The sequence below is a fragment of the Girardinichthys multiradiatus genome, chromosome 14 (genome assembly GCF_021462225.1).
Source record: "Girardinichthys multiradiatus isolate DD_20200921_A chromosome 14, DD_fGirMul_XY1, whole genome shotgun sequence".
NCBI lineage: Eukaryota > Metazoa > Chordata > Actinopteri > Cyprinodontiformes > Goodeidae > Girardinichthys > Girardinichthys multiradiatus.
The window spans coordinates 35,964,869-35,983,315 of NC_061807.1; the positions used below are offsets into that span (position 1 = coordinate 35,964,869).

General features: G+C 41.8%; 1 protein-coding gene across 2 annotated transcripts; it reads left to right on the forward strand.

Annotated features, from left to right (window-relative positions):
* Positions 1-100: 100 nt before the first annotated feature.
* Positions 101-13,294, forward strand: supt16h (SPT16 homolog, facilitates chromatin remodeling subunit). Of its 2 annotated transcripts, XM_047386968.1 has the most exons (25): positions 101-427; positions 1,875-1,967; positions 2,400-2,570; positions 2,741-2,893; positions 3,003-3,149; positions 4,314-4,465; positions 4,926-5,098; positions 5,215-5,305; positions 5,383-5,456; positions 5,542-5,651; positions 7,865-7,930; positions 8,060-8,158; positions 8,265-8,276; positions 8,527-8,642; positions 9,603-9,756; positions 9,871-9,998; positions 10,151-10,413; positions 10,493-10,611; positions 10,742-10,980; positions 11,053-11,128; positions 11,222-11,391; positions 11,464-11,593; positions 11,735-11,861; positions 11,979-12,053; positions 12,464-13,294. In XM_047386968.1, exons 1-25 carry the CDS (start codon positions 362-364, stop codon positions 12,559-12,561), a joined length of 3,102 nt encoding a protein of 1,033 aa, XP_047242924.1. In that variant the 5' UTR covers positions 101-361; the 3' UTR covers positions 12,562-13,294. The 2 variants fall into 2 exon arrangements, with proteins under 2 accessions (XP_047242924.1, XP_047242925.1); XM_047386969.1 differs by lacking the exon at positions 8,265-8,276 and having other exon boundaries at positions 103-427.
* The last annotated feature ends 5,153 nt before the right edge of the window (positions 13,295-18,447 follow it).

The window sequence follows — 18,447 nt, forward strand, 5'->3', positions numbered from 1 at the left end:
TCATGATTGAGGATGTGTTGGTACACGAAGGGGGAGGGAGAAGGAGCGCAGCAGGAAGCGAGGGAGGGGGGCTATAAGGAGTTAATTACAACGGGGGGAGGATTAACATTACATTATAATATACACGTTTTTAAGTATAAAAAAACAAATCACGTATTTAGTGTTTTGTTACACGATTGCTTGCTTAAAGACTCTCAGAGAAATTAAAAGGCAGACAGCAACATCTCTCCGTGGTGTTTGGATCTCGGCAGGCGTGGAAACGGAGAAGTGCGTTTTTGTTGGTTGACACTCGCCGTCATCGTTATCCGGCCTGCAGAGAGGTGAAGCCGGGAGCTGGAGTTTGCAGAAAGGGGGACTCACCATGGCGGTAAACCTGGACAAGGACGCTTACTACCGCCGAATCAAGAGATTATACAGCAACTGGAAGGTGAATTTTATAGATGCGATGCGTGTGTCGGAGTCAGGGAGCGTGATGGACTTTACTTTAGTTATAAAAAGTGAGCTGTTGATCCGCTAAGTTAGCCGCGGTTTTCCTCTGGCGAGTTCAAGCGCGGATGTGTTCGTGCTCGCAACCCTTAAAGGCAGCACGGTCTCCGTAGTGATTATGTTGCCCCACTATGTGCCCCAGAGCCCTCATCACAACTTTCTGAAAACTACTCTCTGTCTTCTCTGTCCGTCAGAGTGGCTAGCTACCTCATGTTAGCATATCAGTCCTCTCATTCACCACGTTAGCTAGCCTGGTAGCCGAACCACTAAACCTGTGATGATGTTACTGCTGCTCCCTCGTTAAAATTCACAATAAAACTGTAGAAAAACACAAATGTCCGCATAGGTCTGCGGGACATTGAGCAAACTGGAGGAATATTGATTTCCTGTCGGTTTACACCTCCAGTGTTAACAACATGCTAATGTTAGCTGGCTAATTAGCATCTGAATAACGTCAGCATCCCAGTTACACGAGCAGCGCTTCATTTAGTTTACCTAATGCAGTTTAAGCACTTTACGGGCCTGTGCTGCTAGTTTAGGTGTTGTAGCATTTATTTTTTGAAGTTGCAGCCTCTCGTTTGTGCCTAAGTATTCATCTTTTCCTGAGTCCCTGAAGTGGCAACAATAAACTGTTCTGTTAAATCTGAAACATAAAAGCCATCAGATCCTCTTAAGGTTACCCTAATGGGACTTGTTTGGCTTTACAAGCTGCCTGAAGATGCAGCATCAGACACAGATGCTGGTGATGAACATGGATGCTACAGATTATTCTCACTGTATTCATCAGCTAACTACCAGCATGTACCGATGCTGTGACAAAATGTTCCATCATTTCACGCTTTTAGTTTAAAGTCCTTTTGGTGAGAGGCCAGAGTTTTCTTAGGCTGAAGCATAGAGTAGTGCTGCACTTCCCCGGCCCCATCTGTTGCTGTGCACTGCCAGTCAGCTGGCTGAAACACATTACAATGGCTAACAAGAAAGACAGATATTGGAAGTGTTTTGGTCATTCTTGTAATAATTGTTACAGATCAATCAGGTAAGACTTCTTAATGGGGAAACCGAAGCGGCCCTTTAGTCAAATTTCCGATATGGATGCTGTGTGCATAGAATATTGTGAAAATTGTCCTTGCAGTTTGTTACATTATCACAGTTTCTTAGATGGTAACTGGACAACCTCAATCTATGAACAGGGTATGAATGCATAAAACAGAGAATTAGGTTGTACTGCTAGTTATCATTGGTGCCGCAACGATTAGCAAATCCATACCTACTACTGAGTAGAATATAATTACCATAAGAGAAGTAGGAGCAGCCCTCGCCTTAAGTTGCAGTATTTAATTTCAGCGTCACACATGATTAAATTCGGTGTGTCTTTGTGTGATTTCCAGAAAGGAGAAGATGAGTTCGGTAAGGTCGATGCCATTGTGGTTTCTGTGGGAGTTGATGAAGAAATCGTGTACGCCAAGTCCACAGCCGTACAGGTGAGTGCTTGCCTGAAAACATCACAAAGGATGTCAGAGCGTAGGCCTCAGCAAACAAGGCCTGCATGATATGATCAGCTGCAGTTAGCTGCACACAAACTCTCAGCCTTGTCTCGAAATGACACCTCTGAGCTTCCCCTCATGTTCTATAAGTTTGGTTTTCAATTACTTAGACTTTCTTGTGTTCTTCTAAGGTGGTTATCAGTAGATGCTCTTGCTTTGTTTAAATGTAGACAGTGGCTGCCTTTTCACATCGTTAGGCTAGTCCTTGTCATAGAAAGCACAGGTACGGAGCCAAAATCTGATCGGTACCTTTGGTTTAAATCAGTTTGAATCAGTCTCCTATAGAAGAGGTTTAGACAGATTGGTTGGGAGTGATTGTCCAGAAATCCCCTGATTCACACGTAGATGTTTCTGTCTTTCTTGCTGCAGACCTGGCTGTTTGGCTACGAGTTGACAGACACCATTATGGTGTTTTGTGACACTAAAATCATCTTCCTAGCTAGCAAGAAAAAAGTGGATTTCCTCAGACAAGTGGCCGTAACTAAAGGCAACGAGAACGCCAACGGAGTGCCGCCCATCACGCTGCTCACCAGAGAAAAGGTAACAAAGACGGCAGATGTATTGGCACTGATATTCAAACATAGTGCTGAGTCATATTGGTTTATACTTCCTGGGATCTGTAATTGGAGTTTGGTAAAGATGACTTTAGGTCTGCTCTTGATTGTGTGGATTCTGCAGACCCTGTGACAAGCTACCATTTCTTGTTTCAGAACGAAAGCAACAAGGTTAATTTTGACAAGATGATCGAATCCATCAAGGGCAGTAAAGGAGGAAAGACGATAGGCGTGTTCAGCAAGGACAAGTTCCCAGGAGAGTACATGAAGAGCTGGAATGACACCCTCAGCGCAGAGGGACTGGAGAGAGTAAGACGCCTCTCAACAAGCAGAATCGATGTTCCAGATAGTCGAGGAGATGTGGTGAACATTGCTTCTCGTGTCCTGTGTTTGCCCAACATTTGCTTGTGTTGCTCAGGTGGACATCAGCGCTGTGGTCGCCTACACGATGGCGGTGAAAGAGGACGGAGAGCTCAACCTGATGAAGAAGGCAGCGGCCATCACCGGAGAGGTTTACTCCAAGTTCTTCAAGGAGCGAGTCATGGAGATCGTTGACGCAGATGAGGTGAGAAGATGGGCCATGATTACTTGTCCTAGGTTTCTTCCCTGTTGGAACGCTTATATTTTTTATGTCAAACAGAATATGTATTCCCTTGATATCTTGTGTTATTGAAATGTATGTACACCATCGGGTGGAAGTAAGGCGCTTCATCTTCAGGAGATTTAACAATGTTCCAGCATGACATGAACGTTGGTGTTCAGTGTGTTCAGTAAAAACACAGAGGGTCTGAATCCTGAATGTGTTTGTGGAGCTGCACTGCTTCTGTTTTAAAGTATCATGCAGCCTACGAGAGACTGCTCGCTGTTTTCTCCCCTCATCACTAATTAAGGTAGCGCCAGGACTTTGCATGAAAGACATTCTGCAATTAAACTGCATCCCCACAAAAAAAAACTCACAACTTCAGCGAGTTTAGATGCACAATGTGGAGGTGTGTGTGCTTCCTTCCAGCTTTGGGACTTAGTTTTATTTAGTTTCTTTCTTTAATTATGGCTTTGTGTCAGCTGGTTTCTGGATTCATATTTGTTGCAGCCGCACCAGTGACCAGGCACTTAAAGGAGCTAGGCCACATGGGGTCCTTTCAGTCTGCTTCAGGTATGATTTAGTGCACATGTGCCACACTATAGAAAAGTGACCACTGCTGCTTCAAAGTTTTCTACTCGGCACAGAGGACACGTTGGGATATGTTGCCTCTGCAATCTCAACATCTGTGCATTTTTAAATCAGTCGGAGAACCTTCGGGATGCAGCCCAGAAGACCTCTCCATGACCTTTCAAAGTACATCCACAATATTGCTGATTTGCATTTGCAAAGTTTGCATTCAAATAAGTTGATGTACTCTGGTAAACTTTGTGGAAATATTTCATTTAAGGAAATGTGGACGTCTGCTTTAGGTGTCTTCGTGGAGAAGCAGTAACCTACATAAATATTCAAGGGTTTCAGACAAAGAACAGCCTAGGTAGACTTAAGGTTTCAGGAAGATAAGTTCAGGAGAAACAATCACTCAGGATTCCTTAGGGGAAACGTGCTGTTTGTGCCTTGATTCAGTGCTTCCTGCTTGTTGGTAATCTTTCAACACGCATCTTACACCCAGTTTAGGAGCAGTTTGGCTGGAAGTTTCTCCCTCCGCTCCAGCAGCTTTGTAATTGTCTGTTTTTCTCTCCTGAACAGAAAGTGCGTCACAGCAAGCTGGCCGAGTCGGTAGAGAAAGCCATAGAGGAGAAGAAGTACCTGGGTGGGGCAGATCCGTCCACAGTGGAGATGTGCTATCCTCCCATTATCCAGAGTGGCGGGAACTACAGCCTCAAGTTCAGCGTCGTCAGGTAGAACATCTCACCCCAGTAGAGGTTCATTTGTTTTTGCCTTTTAGTTCTGAATGAGTAGCGCGACAGGAGAACCAAACTCAAACCATAAACTTAAGATCCTGAGATTCTCCATCATGGTCAGACAGTCCTTAAAGGATAGATCCACTGCTGGCTCTTGCTTATTTTTATTGTTCATCAACCCTTCACCTCTTCCTACATGTTCTGAGGAGGAGATGGAGTTGAAGGCTGTTTCCCTGGTTGCAGTGTACAAATAATGCCACTAGATGTCGCTCAAACCAAGAAGTAGATGCCAGCCTTTTATTGGGGCAGTGGTTGCATTTGGGATGATGAAAAACATGAGATGTTTGTTTTCCCATCTGATCTTCTCCAAGCTGAAGCCTCATGAAGTCAACCTCTAATTCTGAGACGACAGGAGATGTTTACTCAGATCAACCGTCCTGTTCCTTGTCCTTAACAGTGACAAAAACCACATGCACTTCGGTGCCATCACGTGTGCCATGGGGATCCGCTACAAGTCGTACTGCTCCAACCTAGTGCGCACGCTCATGGTGGACCCCTCTCAGGAGATGCAGGACAACTACAACTTCCTGCTGCAAGTGGAGGAGGAGCTACTGAAGGGGCTCAAGCACGGTGAGTGACGGTGGGAGCTCAAAATGGCCGCGTTGTTTTGAGATTGAACATTTTACTGTCCCATTTTTCTGCCAGTAAAAATGTAAACCGGTAATCTTGTGTTCTTCCCTCTTCAGGTGTAAAAATCAGCGACGCCTACAACGCCGTTATGGAGTACGTGAAGAAAGAGAAGCCGGAGCTCGTAGCGAAGCTGACAAAAAACCTCGGGTAAAAGCAGAACGACGGCGCTACTTTTAGCTCTGCCTTCTCACACCTCCCAGCACTCACCTCTGTCTTCTCCGCAGCTTTGCCATGGGCATCGAGTTCAGAGAAGGCTCTCTGGTTCTGAACGCTAAGAACCAGTACAAACTGAAAAAAGGTGAGCATGGCAGCTTTGCTGTTTGGTTTCACATCAGATGTTATTACTGCCCTACATCATTACTGAGGCCTGCGGTCTCCACCAGGCATGGTGCTCAGTATCAGCCTGGGCCTCTCCGACCTTCTTAATAAAGACGCGAAGAAAGATGAGCAGAAGTACGCCTTGTTCCTTGGTGACACAGTTCAGATCAATGAGGTAAGCGCCTTTTTTTTAAAAAAACAAAGTACTTTAATCCAGACCATAACCTCTTTAGTGTCTGTTGACGTTGATGTTTATGCTAATCCAAAGATTTTGCTTGATTTTTCCAGGGTTGGCAATAAATTATGAGTCTGGTATTAATCGATGCCAATATTTATGTACATTATAATACTCTGTATGTTTGATCTTTGTGTCCTCCAGGTCATTTTTGTCCTCTCTAGTTAGACTAGGTCTGCATAACTAATCAGAGACCTGCCTTCTCTAATTTCACCATCAGCTGAGCTGCTGTTTTCACAATCATTGATCCAACAATATCTTACTGGTTTCATCTTAAACATAGTCCTGGTTTCAATCATTTGCATTTCCAGAGCCACAAGCTGCTTTTCTGTCGTTTTTATTACCAAACAAAACAAGCATGCAAGGATCGGTGTGTTTATGCTTTCAGACTCTAACCTTGAAAACTGGCTCAGAGTTTATCTGTTCTTTCTTTCTAGGTGAAACGACTAAAGGAGCTACATCCATTAACATTTACTTTTCCTTCACATAGAAAGGACTCCTGGATCAGTGCTTCTTGTTCTCTTTGTGTCTCTGCTCTGTTCTCTTAAACCCCCAGTCGGTCATGGCAGATGGCCGCTCACACTGAGCCTGGTTCTGCTGGAGGTTTCTTCCTGTTAAAAGGGAGTTTTTCCTCTCCACTGTCGCTACATGCATGCTCAGTATGAGGGATTGCTGCAAAGTCACTGACTGGATGCAATCTGCTGGGTTTCCTTAGACAGAAAAACTTTTTATCCAATTTGAATAAATAACTGAATCTGACTGCACTGTTCAATGATTAGAATTAATTGTAATGTATGAACCTGACTTTTGTGAAGTGCCTTGAGACGACATGTGTTGTGAATTGGCGCTATATAAATAAAACTGAAACGGAATCTGGGCGAGATAAACCGAAAGTTACTGCTGCTGGTAAAATGACACTGGACAGCACTGGGAGACGCCGGCTGAGTGGGACAGCGAGCAAGCAGATACTTTGAAATCTCCCTAGAGGAAGAGGGGTTTTCTGCATTTATGGGTCACGTTTAATTGTTTTTAAGATGGGAAAGTCTGAAATTCTCAGTCACCATGTAACTTATCTATCTTTTTCATTACTTAGAAGTGTTGAGGTAATAAATGGGCAGTTTTTGTTCATAAAATACTAAGCCGCTGATTTTAAAGTAATTTAAATGAATAATTGGGCGTAACAATATATCTGACCAAATGATGCATCATATTTGGTTCACAAGGACGAAACAAAACTTTAACTAAAATCCCTTCATTATTTCTTTTCTCTTTTGTGTTTTTTTTAAAAGAAGGTGTTGTCAGTGTAGATTAATCCGTTCCATATTTTACAACCATGTTTAAACATTATTTTTATTTCTTCGGTTGTGCTAATGCCAAAACAACACTGAAAATACTGGTAAAATACTGGATATAAAAAATGTTTCGCTTTTTATTATCCAGTACAGATTTGACCAGTTAAAACTATTTTAAACTTTGAACTAGAGATGATCAGATTCAGACACGGTGAAACAGCCCTCTAGTTTCAGGCTGGTTTTTTTGTCAGGTAGATGCTAACTTGTAGCATCGTTAGCGAGTCGCAGTGCTAAATCCCTCATACCATGGCGATCAGTTTCTTTTTTTCTGCTGGGTTCCCAAAATACTGCTAAGCAAATGATTTATTTATTATCTTTTTATCTCCTCTAAACCAAAGTCCAATTCCTTTTCATTCCGTTTGTGCTCCCAGTCTTAGCCAATGAAGCTGATTCTGATTTAAAGGTTTTAGGAACTTTCTTTAATGCTTTTGTGAGACGGTTTTGTGTTGGTGTTAAAAATCCAGCATTAAGGCGTATCTGTAGTTATTAATAGTGAAGTTATACCAGGGTGAAAAGGTTTGGATATTTGGTTCTAAAAGTATCACGTTTTAGAAGTACCTTGTAGTCATAAAAAAGCTAAATACACCATCTGCAACCTGTGGGGGAGAAAGCTGGTCCAGAGTCAGACCTGTAAGCACCTTTCTTTAAAGGAAATGAACGAGTTCCTTCCACAGCTCTTGAGAAACTAGTTCTTTTCTAGATTTCAAATCTAGATGAATGAATGAATGAACTTCTGTATTTGCTGCTGTGTGATGCGTGTTTCTTTCTTTTTGACCTGAACCTTAATGTTTGATTTGACAGGAAGACGCCGCCACGATACTCACCCCTGTCAAGAAAAAGATCAAGAACGTGGCCATCTTCTTGAAGGTAAGTTTTCTGTTGGTCTCAGTTTTTTCCTTTATTCTATGACTGATTAAAAACCAACGTTACAGCGAGCTTAAAGTGAACGTGGTGCAGAACCTGTGGACTTATCGGTGATGTCTGGGTTTTTGTCAGAATGACGATGAAGAAGACGAGGAGGAGGAAGGCGACGATGCCGAGGAGCTGCTGGGGAAGGGAGCCCGGAGCGCCGCTCTGCTGGCAGACAGAACCAGAGTGAGTGTGGACCTCCGTGGCTTTCCTCATGTGACTGCTGATCAGTGTTTTCTCCGTCCTGATGGTGTAGATTACTAAGTGTGTGAATGTCTCTGTACTCTATCAGCTACTTGGGAAGGTAAGTATTCATTGTTTTTCCTAAACTCTCATAAGCTGAACCGATTCAGCGATGAACCCCCCCATCCCCCCGCTGATGGGAAAGGCCGTCATTATAACTCAACTTAAATAAATTTTAAGTGTTTCTTTTGTGTTTCTGTCTTTTCACCATATAACTCGGTACAAGTCTGTTTTCTGCATGTTTGTTGTGTTTATCGTTTAAAAGAAATAAGTTGTTCCTGTTTAGTAACTGCTTTCTTTCTGCGATCTAGAACGAGATGACGGCGGAGGAGAAGAGGCGCGCTCACCAGAAGGAGTTGGCCAACAACTTGAATGAGGAGGCCAGGCGGCGTCTGACGGAGCAGAAAGGAGAGCAGCACATGCAGAAGTTAGTGTTGGAGCTTTGTTTCTCCTAGACGTACCTAGTTTACCTTCAGGCTGCCCGATAACTGTTCTACAGTACCTTGTGAAAGTATTCATGCCATTTTCTTTTTTTTTCTTCAAATCTACTGTAACAAACTGTCTAATTTGTTAGTTCGTTATAAATCCCACCTGAGTGGAAAAAGCCACATTCCCGCTGTGTGTCTTGGCTCTCCTCCGGCCAGACGTAAGGAGGACACACGGTTTACATTTAACATCAGTAATAAGACTGACGGGATCTCCAGCTTTTTCTTTGACCTCCACGAATCCATTTCTGCTGCAGGTCAAACGGCTCCAAAGACCTGCCAGCCATGATTTATTCGAGTTTTACCTTGATCAGGTGCAGTTGGTGTCTGGTTTTAAATCTCGCTCAGTTTTTTTCAAAGTAAAAATTACTGCTCTGACACGGTCCATTGGCTTCTGAGGCGCCTGTGCGTACCGACTAGATTTGTGGAAGTTGGTGTTAGATCTAGGCGGTAATACATTGTTGGAGTAAAGATTGGTCATCACAACGGACTACAACTACCAAGTAGGACCGCGGTGTGCCAGCGGGAAAAACAAGCGCACCCGCAGGCGGCTAGCAAAATAGGTCATCGCACAGACATCTGCTTTTATCACACATCACCCTGTACATGGTGAAACATGGTGGTGGCAGCATCATGCTGTGGGGAAGCTTTAATTGAGAATTTCTGGAAAATTCAAAATGTGTTTGTCAGACACACATCTGAGATAATTTACGCAACGTACCGAGAAAGAAAAGAGCCTAAATATCAACCTTTTTGCCAGACGCTACGACGGCGCTTTGTGACGTGTGATTATTTTTGCAAGGCACTGTGAACCCAACTCTGAAGAGGGAAGTGGAAAGTCCAGGTCTAATCTCCCGTTTTTAATTCTCTGATAAGCTGACTCCACCCTCATTTCCTCCCAGGGCCAGAAAATCAAACGTGTCTTACAAGAACGTGTCTCAGATGCCCAAAGAAAAGGAAATCAGGGAAATGAAGATTTATATCGACAAGAAATACGAGACAGTTATCATGCCTGTTTTCGGCCTCGCCACACCGTTTCATATTGCCACCATCAAGGTAACACTGTGCTTTATACTCTATGCTTCCTACAAACTAACTTAAAAGGGATGAACGTGTGAAAAAGTGGAAAGAATCACTAAAATAATGCATTTGTTATCTTCTGTGTTTTAGAACATTAGCATGTCTGTAGAGGGAGACTACACCTACCTGAGAATCAACTTCTACGTTCCTGGAAGCTCTCTGGGCCGACAGGAGGGAAACATTTTCCCCAATCCTGATGCTACATTTGTCAAAGAAATGTAAGTATTTCCAGACCTACATATAAAGATCAGGGCAATGACTCTATTTTTTTATATTTGTCTAATATAATCCAGGATTGAAGCCCACTGTTTCCTCCCTCAGTTTCCATGTTTCCCTATGAATGACCATGTACACCTCCTGCTTCCTCTAGCACGTACCGGGCATCCAACCTGAAGACTCCCGGCGACACGTCGGTGCCCTCCACCAACCTGCAGAATGCCTTCCGCATCATCAAGGAGGTCCAGAAGCGCTACAAGACGCGAGAAGCTGAAGAGAAGGAGAAGGAGGGCATCGTGAAGCAGGACTCGCTGGTCATCAACCTGAACCGCAGCAACCCCAAACTCAAAGACCTCTACATCAGGCCCAACATTGCTCAGAAGAGGATGCAGGGCTCGCTGGAGGCGCATACTAATGGTGGGAGACGGAGAATGGTTATGATGTCGAGGTAAATGGAAGCTGGACAAAACGATGTTGACGTCTCATCTCTGCGCAGGTTTCCGTTTCACGTCAGTTCGCGGTGATAAAGTGGACATTCTTTACAACAACATTAAACACGCCATCTTCCAGCCGTGTGATGGGGAGATGATCATTGTCCTGCACTTCCATCTCAAGGTGTGTTGCTCAACTACTCTTCAACGAGTTTTTCTTCCATAGATTTGGCTTCCTCTATTTCTGTCTGAAGAAGGCCATAATTTAGTCAACCCCACGCAGCAGCTGACCTTCCACGTTGTTTGTCCTCCAGAACGCCATCATGTTCGGTAAGAGGCGCCACACGGACGTGCAGTTCTACACCGAGGTGGGGGAGATCACCACAGACCTGGGCAAACACCAACACATGCACGACAGAGACGACCTGTACGCCGAGCAGATGGAGCGCGAGATGAGGCACAAACTCAAGTCTGCGTTCAAGAACTTCATTGAGAAGGTGGAGACGCTGACTAAGGAGGAGCTGGAGTTTGAGGTGCCCTTCAGAGACCTCGGGTAAGTAAACCTGGATCTGTAGCAGGGAGGAACTGAAAACAAAGAAGTGTGTTGACAGATGTTTGCCTTCAGGTTCCAGGGTGCCCCCTACAGGAGTAATTGCTTATTACAGCCAACATCCGGTTCCCTCATCAACGTGACTGAATGGGTGAGAGCGCTGGAAGATTAAAATATGATTCTGATCTTGTAAAAATCTTCAGCTCAGTTCTGTTGGACTCATTCCTTCTTCTTTTTTTTAAAGCCGCCGTTCGTGGTGACTCTGGATGAGGTGGAGTTGGTCCATTTTGAGCGTGTGCAGTTCCAGCTGAAGAACTTTGACGTAGTCATCGTCTACAAGGACTACAGCAAAAAGGTCACCATGATCAACGCAGTGCCTGTGAACTCCCTGGACCCCATCAAGGAGTGGCTCAAGTAAGGCGCGATGCCGAGGATTGAAGGCAGATTCCTTTCTGTGTTACTAATTGTTCTCTTTTTGTTTCTCAGCTCTTGTGACATCAAGTACACAGAAGGAGTCCAGTCTTTGAACTGGACCAAGATCATGAAGACCATCGTAGATGATCCAGAGGGCTTCTTCGAGCAGGGAGGCTGGTCGTTCTTGGACCCAGAGAGCGAGGTGCCGGTTAAACGATTTAAAACAAACTGGATTCATTTTGTTATTTTTAAACTGTACTGAAGACTATTGGAAAGAAGGTTCTAGTCGTGGTTCCTGTGGGTTTTAATTACGTCTTCAATGCATCTTGCTTTGTTGTTTCAGGGAAGCGGCGCAGAGGAAGATTCAGAGTCAGAGATGGAGGATGAAACATTTAACCCATCTGCGGATGAAGAGGAGGAGGAAGAGGAAGACAGCGATGAAGACTACAGCTCAGAGACAGAAGACTCTGGTATAATATTCCTTAGTGAAATGAAACATTAAATTCAAGTTTTTTTTTCCGTTAACGTTTTAATCTAAGAGCCGTACTTGTTTAACGCACAGCTGATCTTTCTTCCTGTCTGTGCAGATTACAGCGCTTCACTGGGCAGCGAGGAGGAGAGCGGCAAAGACTGGGACGAGCTGGAGGAGGAAGCCAGGAAAGGTTTGTGTCTGCAGGTGCAGGTTTACATGGGGATTAGATCTGTTGGGCAGGTTACCATGTTTGAATATTAACCTAACTCCCTGTGCTGTAATGGCAGCAAAGATCTAAATCCTTCGAAGTTTTATGGCTTTTTCTTTACAAACTGCAGGCAAATGCGATTTGTTTTCCAAATGAAAGGCTCAGAGGTTTGTTGTCTCAGACACAGAGCTGTTAGGACATATGGCTACTAGTGACCACAGTCCGACAGGTTTCACCTTGATTGGCCCAGACCAGTTAGAAACTCAGAAATGACCACACCCTTTGGTAATAAGATGACAAACTTTGGCTGGTTTGAATTTTTGGGGGTGTCACCCTGTAGCTGTTATTAATCTTTCTTATTGATCAAAGTAATTTGTTTTTCGTCCCTGCAGCTGACAAAGAGAGTCATTATGAAGACGAGGACACTTCCACCAGGAAGAGGAAGGGAGTCCCTTCGGCCCCTCCCACTAAAAAGAAGCGGCGGTCCTAAACTCACACACACACACTGCCAAACCCAGCTTACCCTCCACCTTTCCCTCTACCCCCCCTGACTCTTTTCAAAATCACACACACTCACACACACATTTTCTGACAAATAATCTGTACATAGATGTAGAAGGTCTCCCTTTTCTTCGTTTTTTTTTTTTTTTGGGTGTGTAAAGTTACTCGTGTCAACGAAAGAACCAGCAGTCACACTTTGTTCAGCAGCTTCTCATCCTGTTCATTCCTGATTTATTCTGTTTCTCAGCCAATTATCCCTCGGTTGTGTGTGTGTGTGTGTGTGTGTGTGTGTGTGTGTGTGTGTATGTGTGTGTGTGGGGGGGTGGTTATGGGTTTTATTACGAGTGTTTTCTGTAATAAATGATACTGGTTTCTTAATATGATGGATAATAAAAGAGGACGTGTCATCCCCTCTGCCAAGTGTTTTCTATAAAAACTCAGAAACCTGTGACTCTTTCTGCGTTTCATCGAACGTTTTCTTCTGTTTTCTCTTTATTCAAACGTGTCAACAAGCAGGAGCGTTTATCTCCTGCTTGTTTTTCTTTTTCTAATGGACTTTGTAAACTTGTGTAGTTATGCATGCACACACACACACACACACAGCATCCTCCTCACGCTTGTCCTACGTTTCCCTTTCCGTTGTACGTTGTATCAGAATAGATGTATTGTTGATTCTGAAAATCTGTTTTTTTGTTTTTGTAATAAAATTAAAAGGAACTGTAGTTTGTTTCCAGTGGATCGTTGTTTTCAGTTTTGAAGTGTTAAAGGATAGTGGTGGATGGGGGATTGCATCACAGATAAACAACTTAAACTAAGGTAAACTTAGAATTGATCAAATTTAAATATATATATATATTATATATAAATGAACTGGGGGAAAAATATGATTTTCAAGAGTACATGACAAAAGTGTACCTGTGTTTTTTGTTTTAGGGGCCTCTTTGTGTATTAAAATTAGATAAAAAGGACCTCTCTGTTCTACAAAGAAACTTTTTTGCAGTATTTTAATGAAACCCCAAACAAGTATATTAAATGTAAATGTTCAATTTTTTCATAAAATGTAAAGATAATCATAACTTGGCATTATGAAAGATTGAATTTCCAAACACACTCTTTTTCACAGTAATTGTAAATAAGACTTACTCCTGTTCACTTTCAGCCACGCAGTGAATTCAAACAATACCAAGATGCAAGATGGAGGTTTTATATGTTTTGGCAAATTGCAAACAAACCAGAGATTACACCAAATCAAATTCAGGGCTTTACTGTCTCCTTTGAGTCAAGACTCTGTTTTATGAGCTTCAAATACTGAAGCACATTGTGTCTCTCACATAGCAATATAAAACAATATTGTAGATAAATAAACATGAAGATAAAAAAGGTCTAAGTAGGAATCCCTGAAGAACACCAACAATACATTCAAGGATATTTGGTTGGATTCATCCACTGGTGTCCTGGTACAATACTGGAATGCTGGGAAAACGCAATAAATTAAAGAGTCCATACCTCACTTTATATAAAAGCCAAACATTTAAGAGATTTATAAATGCTTCACATTTCTGTTATTAAGATGTAGACACTTTATATAAATCATCAATAGGCAGTTATAAAGCAACCTGGTGCAAAATCAGTTGATGAGAAACAGGTCACATTAAACATCTGTCTTGCTGTTTAACAAATGCACTAAAACTGGTTATAAATGGTTTATGAAGTGTTTATACTTTAATAACTGGTCTAATAAATAGAAGTATTATTGATTAATATGTGTTATGTACACGTTTTATAAAAGGAACTCCCTTGCATAGTGTTAACATCACCATGCAGGGTTGCACTAGGGCTGGTGCATATGTCAAACAGATTGCTGGTCAATCACAGACAGCTCGTTAACTTAATAATGTTTTTGGACTGTCGGAGGAAGCAGGATTGCCAAGAAAAAACCCATGAAATGAACAAGCGAACCCCACACAGACAGGCTGGACTCCATCATTGCTCTACTATAACATCCAGTAGTATAAATTATATAATTGTACATCAAAGTATGACATCGGGGTACAGTTTAAGGCCTCAGCATAGTTATTTCCACCCTTGATTACAACAATTAGCAGTTATAGAGTTAAGCAATCATAATAAGTTCGCTCTGACCAGGCTGTACATCATCAAATGTTTAATTTGATACAGAAGGCTTGATGAAACACTTCAGTTTTAATAACTAAGTTATCTTTCTGCAGTTTAAATCTGTGCTAATAAACCTACCCCATTGTTGATAAAAAAAAACGGACTTGATTTTTTTAAAATTAAAGGTAAGAAATAAAGAGTTAACTTTTGTTACTAAAATTTAGATTATATATGCTCCTTTACACCATACATTAAGGGTTAATGCTACGGCTCTCAAACTGTCTTTAGGTGACTCTTACTTTGTTTTAGTGCTATTTAAACAAAATGAATTGAATTTAAGCCCTACTGTTGGTGCAGCGTGGATCAAACTTTACTTCAGCACAGGTTATTTTTATATTCTGCAGGGAGAAATAATGAGATTTCCAAATTTGCGTATAAAACTGTTTCTTAATAAATAAAAGTATCCTCAGAGACTTTTAGTCATTTATTTGACCTGTTTTGCAGTTTTAGCTTAAATTACCTTACATTTGTTCATTAATCGCTGCTTTTCAATAAGTTCTGTGACTTACCTGTGGTCCTGTAATCCTGGTAGGAGGACGTCTGCATCCGTGGTTTGCTTTATTTACTTAGAGATTATTTTAAATACACATCAGGACAATAGCAGCATATTGGGTGGTTTTTAGGCTGAAGCACACAGAGCATAGACACAAGAGTTCGATTTCTGGGTTTGAGTTTTAGTCTAGAGAGAATTTAAACCAGCTTTTTTCTGGACCTTGTTAAACTCTAGAAATCATGGAGCAGCATTTGATATTAGTTTTTGTTTCAGGTAAGTGAAAAACAAAATGACAAGCTTTCCAGGCCATATTGGCATTCTAAGATGATTATGCGAGAAAAAATTAAGTTTATTGTTTTATTTATATAACTGTGAGAATCTTTGTATGACATGTTGACCTTAACTTTTTCAGTCCTTCTGAGTTTGAAAATTACTCACCAGCAAGGTAAGAACGTATTAGTGCAGGTCCTTCTCAAAATATTAGCATATTGTGATTAAGTTCATTATTTTCCATAATGTCATGATGAAAATTTAACATTCATATATTTTAGATTCATTGCACACTAACTGAAATATTTCAGGTCTTTTATTGTCTTAATACAGATGATTTTGGCATACAGCTCATGAAAACCCAAAATTCCTATCTCACAAAATTAGCATATCATTAAAAGGGTCTCTAAACGAGCTATGAACCTAATCATCTGAATCAACGAGTTAACTCTAAACACCTGCAAAAGATTCCTGAGGCCTTTAAAACTCCCAGCCTGGTTCATCACTCAAAACCTCAATCATGGGTAAGACTGCCGACCTGACTGCTGTCCAGAAGGCCACTATTGACACCCTCAAGCAAGAGGGTAAGACACAGAAAGAAATTTCTGAACGAATAGGCTGTTCCCAGAGTGCTGTATCAAGGCACCTCAGTGGGAAGTCTGTGGAAGGAAAAAGTGTGGCAGAAAACGCTGCACAACGAGAAGAGGTGACCGGACCCTGAGGAAGATTGTGGAGAAGGGCCGATTCCAGACCCTGGGGGACCTGTGGAAGCAGTGGACTGAGTCTGGAGTAGAAACATCCAGAGCCACCGTGCACAGGCGTGTGCAGGAAATGGGCTACAGGTGCCGCATTCCCCAGGTCAAGCCACTTTTGAACCAGAAACAGCGGCAGAAGCGCCTGACCTGGGCTACTGAGAAGCAGCACTGGACTGTTGCTCAGTGGTCCAAAGTACTTTTTTCGGATGAAAGCAAATTCTGCATGTCATTCAGAAATCAAGGTGCCAGAGTCTGGAGGAAGACTGGGGAGAAGGAAATGCCAAAATGCCAGAAGTCCAGTGTCAAGTACCCACAGTCAGTGATGGTCTGGGGTGCCGTGTCAGCTGCTGGTGTTGGTCCACTGTGTTTTATCAAGGGCAGGGTCAATGCAGCTAGCTATCAGGAGATTTTGGAGCACTTCATGCTTCCATCTGCTGAAAAGCTTTATGGAGATGAAGATTTCATTTTTCAGCACGACCTGGCACCTGCTCACAGTGCCAAAACCACTGGTAAATGGTTTACTGACCATGGTATCACTGTGCTCAATTGGCCTGCCAACTCTCCTGACCTGAACCCCATAGAGAATCTGTGGGATATTGTGAAGAGAACGTTGAGAGACTCAAGACCCAACACTCTGGATGAGCTAAAGGCTGCTATCGAAGCATCCTGGGCCTCCATAAGACCTCAGCAGTGCCACAGGCTGATTGCCTCCATGCCACGCCGCATTGAAGCAGTCATTTCTGCAAAAGGATTCCCGACCAAGTATTGAGTGCATAACTGTACATGATTATTTGAAGGTTGACGTTTTTTGTATTAAAAACATTTTCTTTTATTGGTCGGATGAAATATGCTAATTTTGTGAGATAGGAAGTTTGGGTTTTCATGAGCTGTATGCCAAAATCATCCGTATTAAGACAATAAAAGACCTGAAATATTTCAGTTAGTGTGCAATGAATCTAAAATATATGAATGTTAAATTTTCATCATGACATTATGGAAAATAATGAACTTTATCACAATATGCTAATTTTTTTAGAAGGACCTGTATGTGTATGTGAATTGTTTATTTAAGTTAAGAATTTGCCATATTTAATGCGGTTATACAGCGTTCTGGTTTACTGCACTTTTGTTTATTACACGTTTAAGTTAGTTGATGTGAAGGTTTTCTGCTAACATCAGAGCACTGTCTGTAGCTGAAGCTATTTCTTTATTATCATGTAGTCAGTGTTTGAAATCCCAGATAATATGTTAAACATTTAAAATGCCATGAACGTCTATTGTATTCTTCCTTTATTGAATAAAGTCAAAAACCTTATCATCCCAGTCAGAACTTTTGTAAACTTATTTACACTTATCAATCAGATTTTGTGTGTGACCATATAATGTTAATGTTTTACATAAAACGGGTTAGGTAGATGTTTTTGTTCAGAACGACACATTAATGAAATGTGAAAAAAAAGCAAGGTGTGTTGTAGAGAAAACTCCTTAACACCAGCGGAGCAGAAATATCAAACACATGCAGTGACAACTGATTTCCTTGCAAAAATATAAAAATACAGAGCTACCAAAACATGAACTAACAGCCCGGGCAAGGAGAAGCAGCCAACAGTTACATGGTGACTCTGGAAGAGCTGCAGAGATTCATGGCTCAGGTGGGAAAATCTGTTGACAGAAGAGCTACTTGTGCAATCGACAAACAAGGCCTTAATGGTGGAGTGGCAAGAAGAAAGGCTTGATAACAAAAAGGCCATAAAACGTCCCATTTAAATTTTGCCACAAGCATGTAGGGGACACACCTTGGTCAGTTTAGATCAAAACTGAACTAGCCAACATGTAAAATGCTGCATGCCAATAAAAATGCAGGTATTCATCTATCAATCAGCTGTTTTAGAGGTTAGAATGAAGTAAATGACCTATCACTAACAAATCATTTCTCTGTCAAAATTTCCCTGCTCAACTATTAATGTAAGTTTTTATGTTTCAACTTAATAAGATATAATTTTATAAAATATGGTCACTTTCTTTATTATTTCAAGACAGTTATAATGAGTCATTTCTAGGTACTTGATTAGATAGTAGATAGTAGAAGGCTGTATTGTGCTCCGTAGTTTATATTTTTAACAGGTTCATTTTGCAAAAACTAAAAAAGTTTGGTGTTCTAGCTCTGTAATTTACATATTTT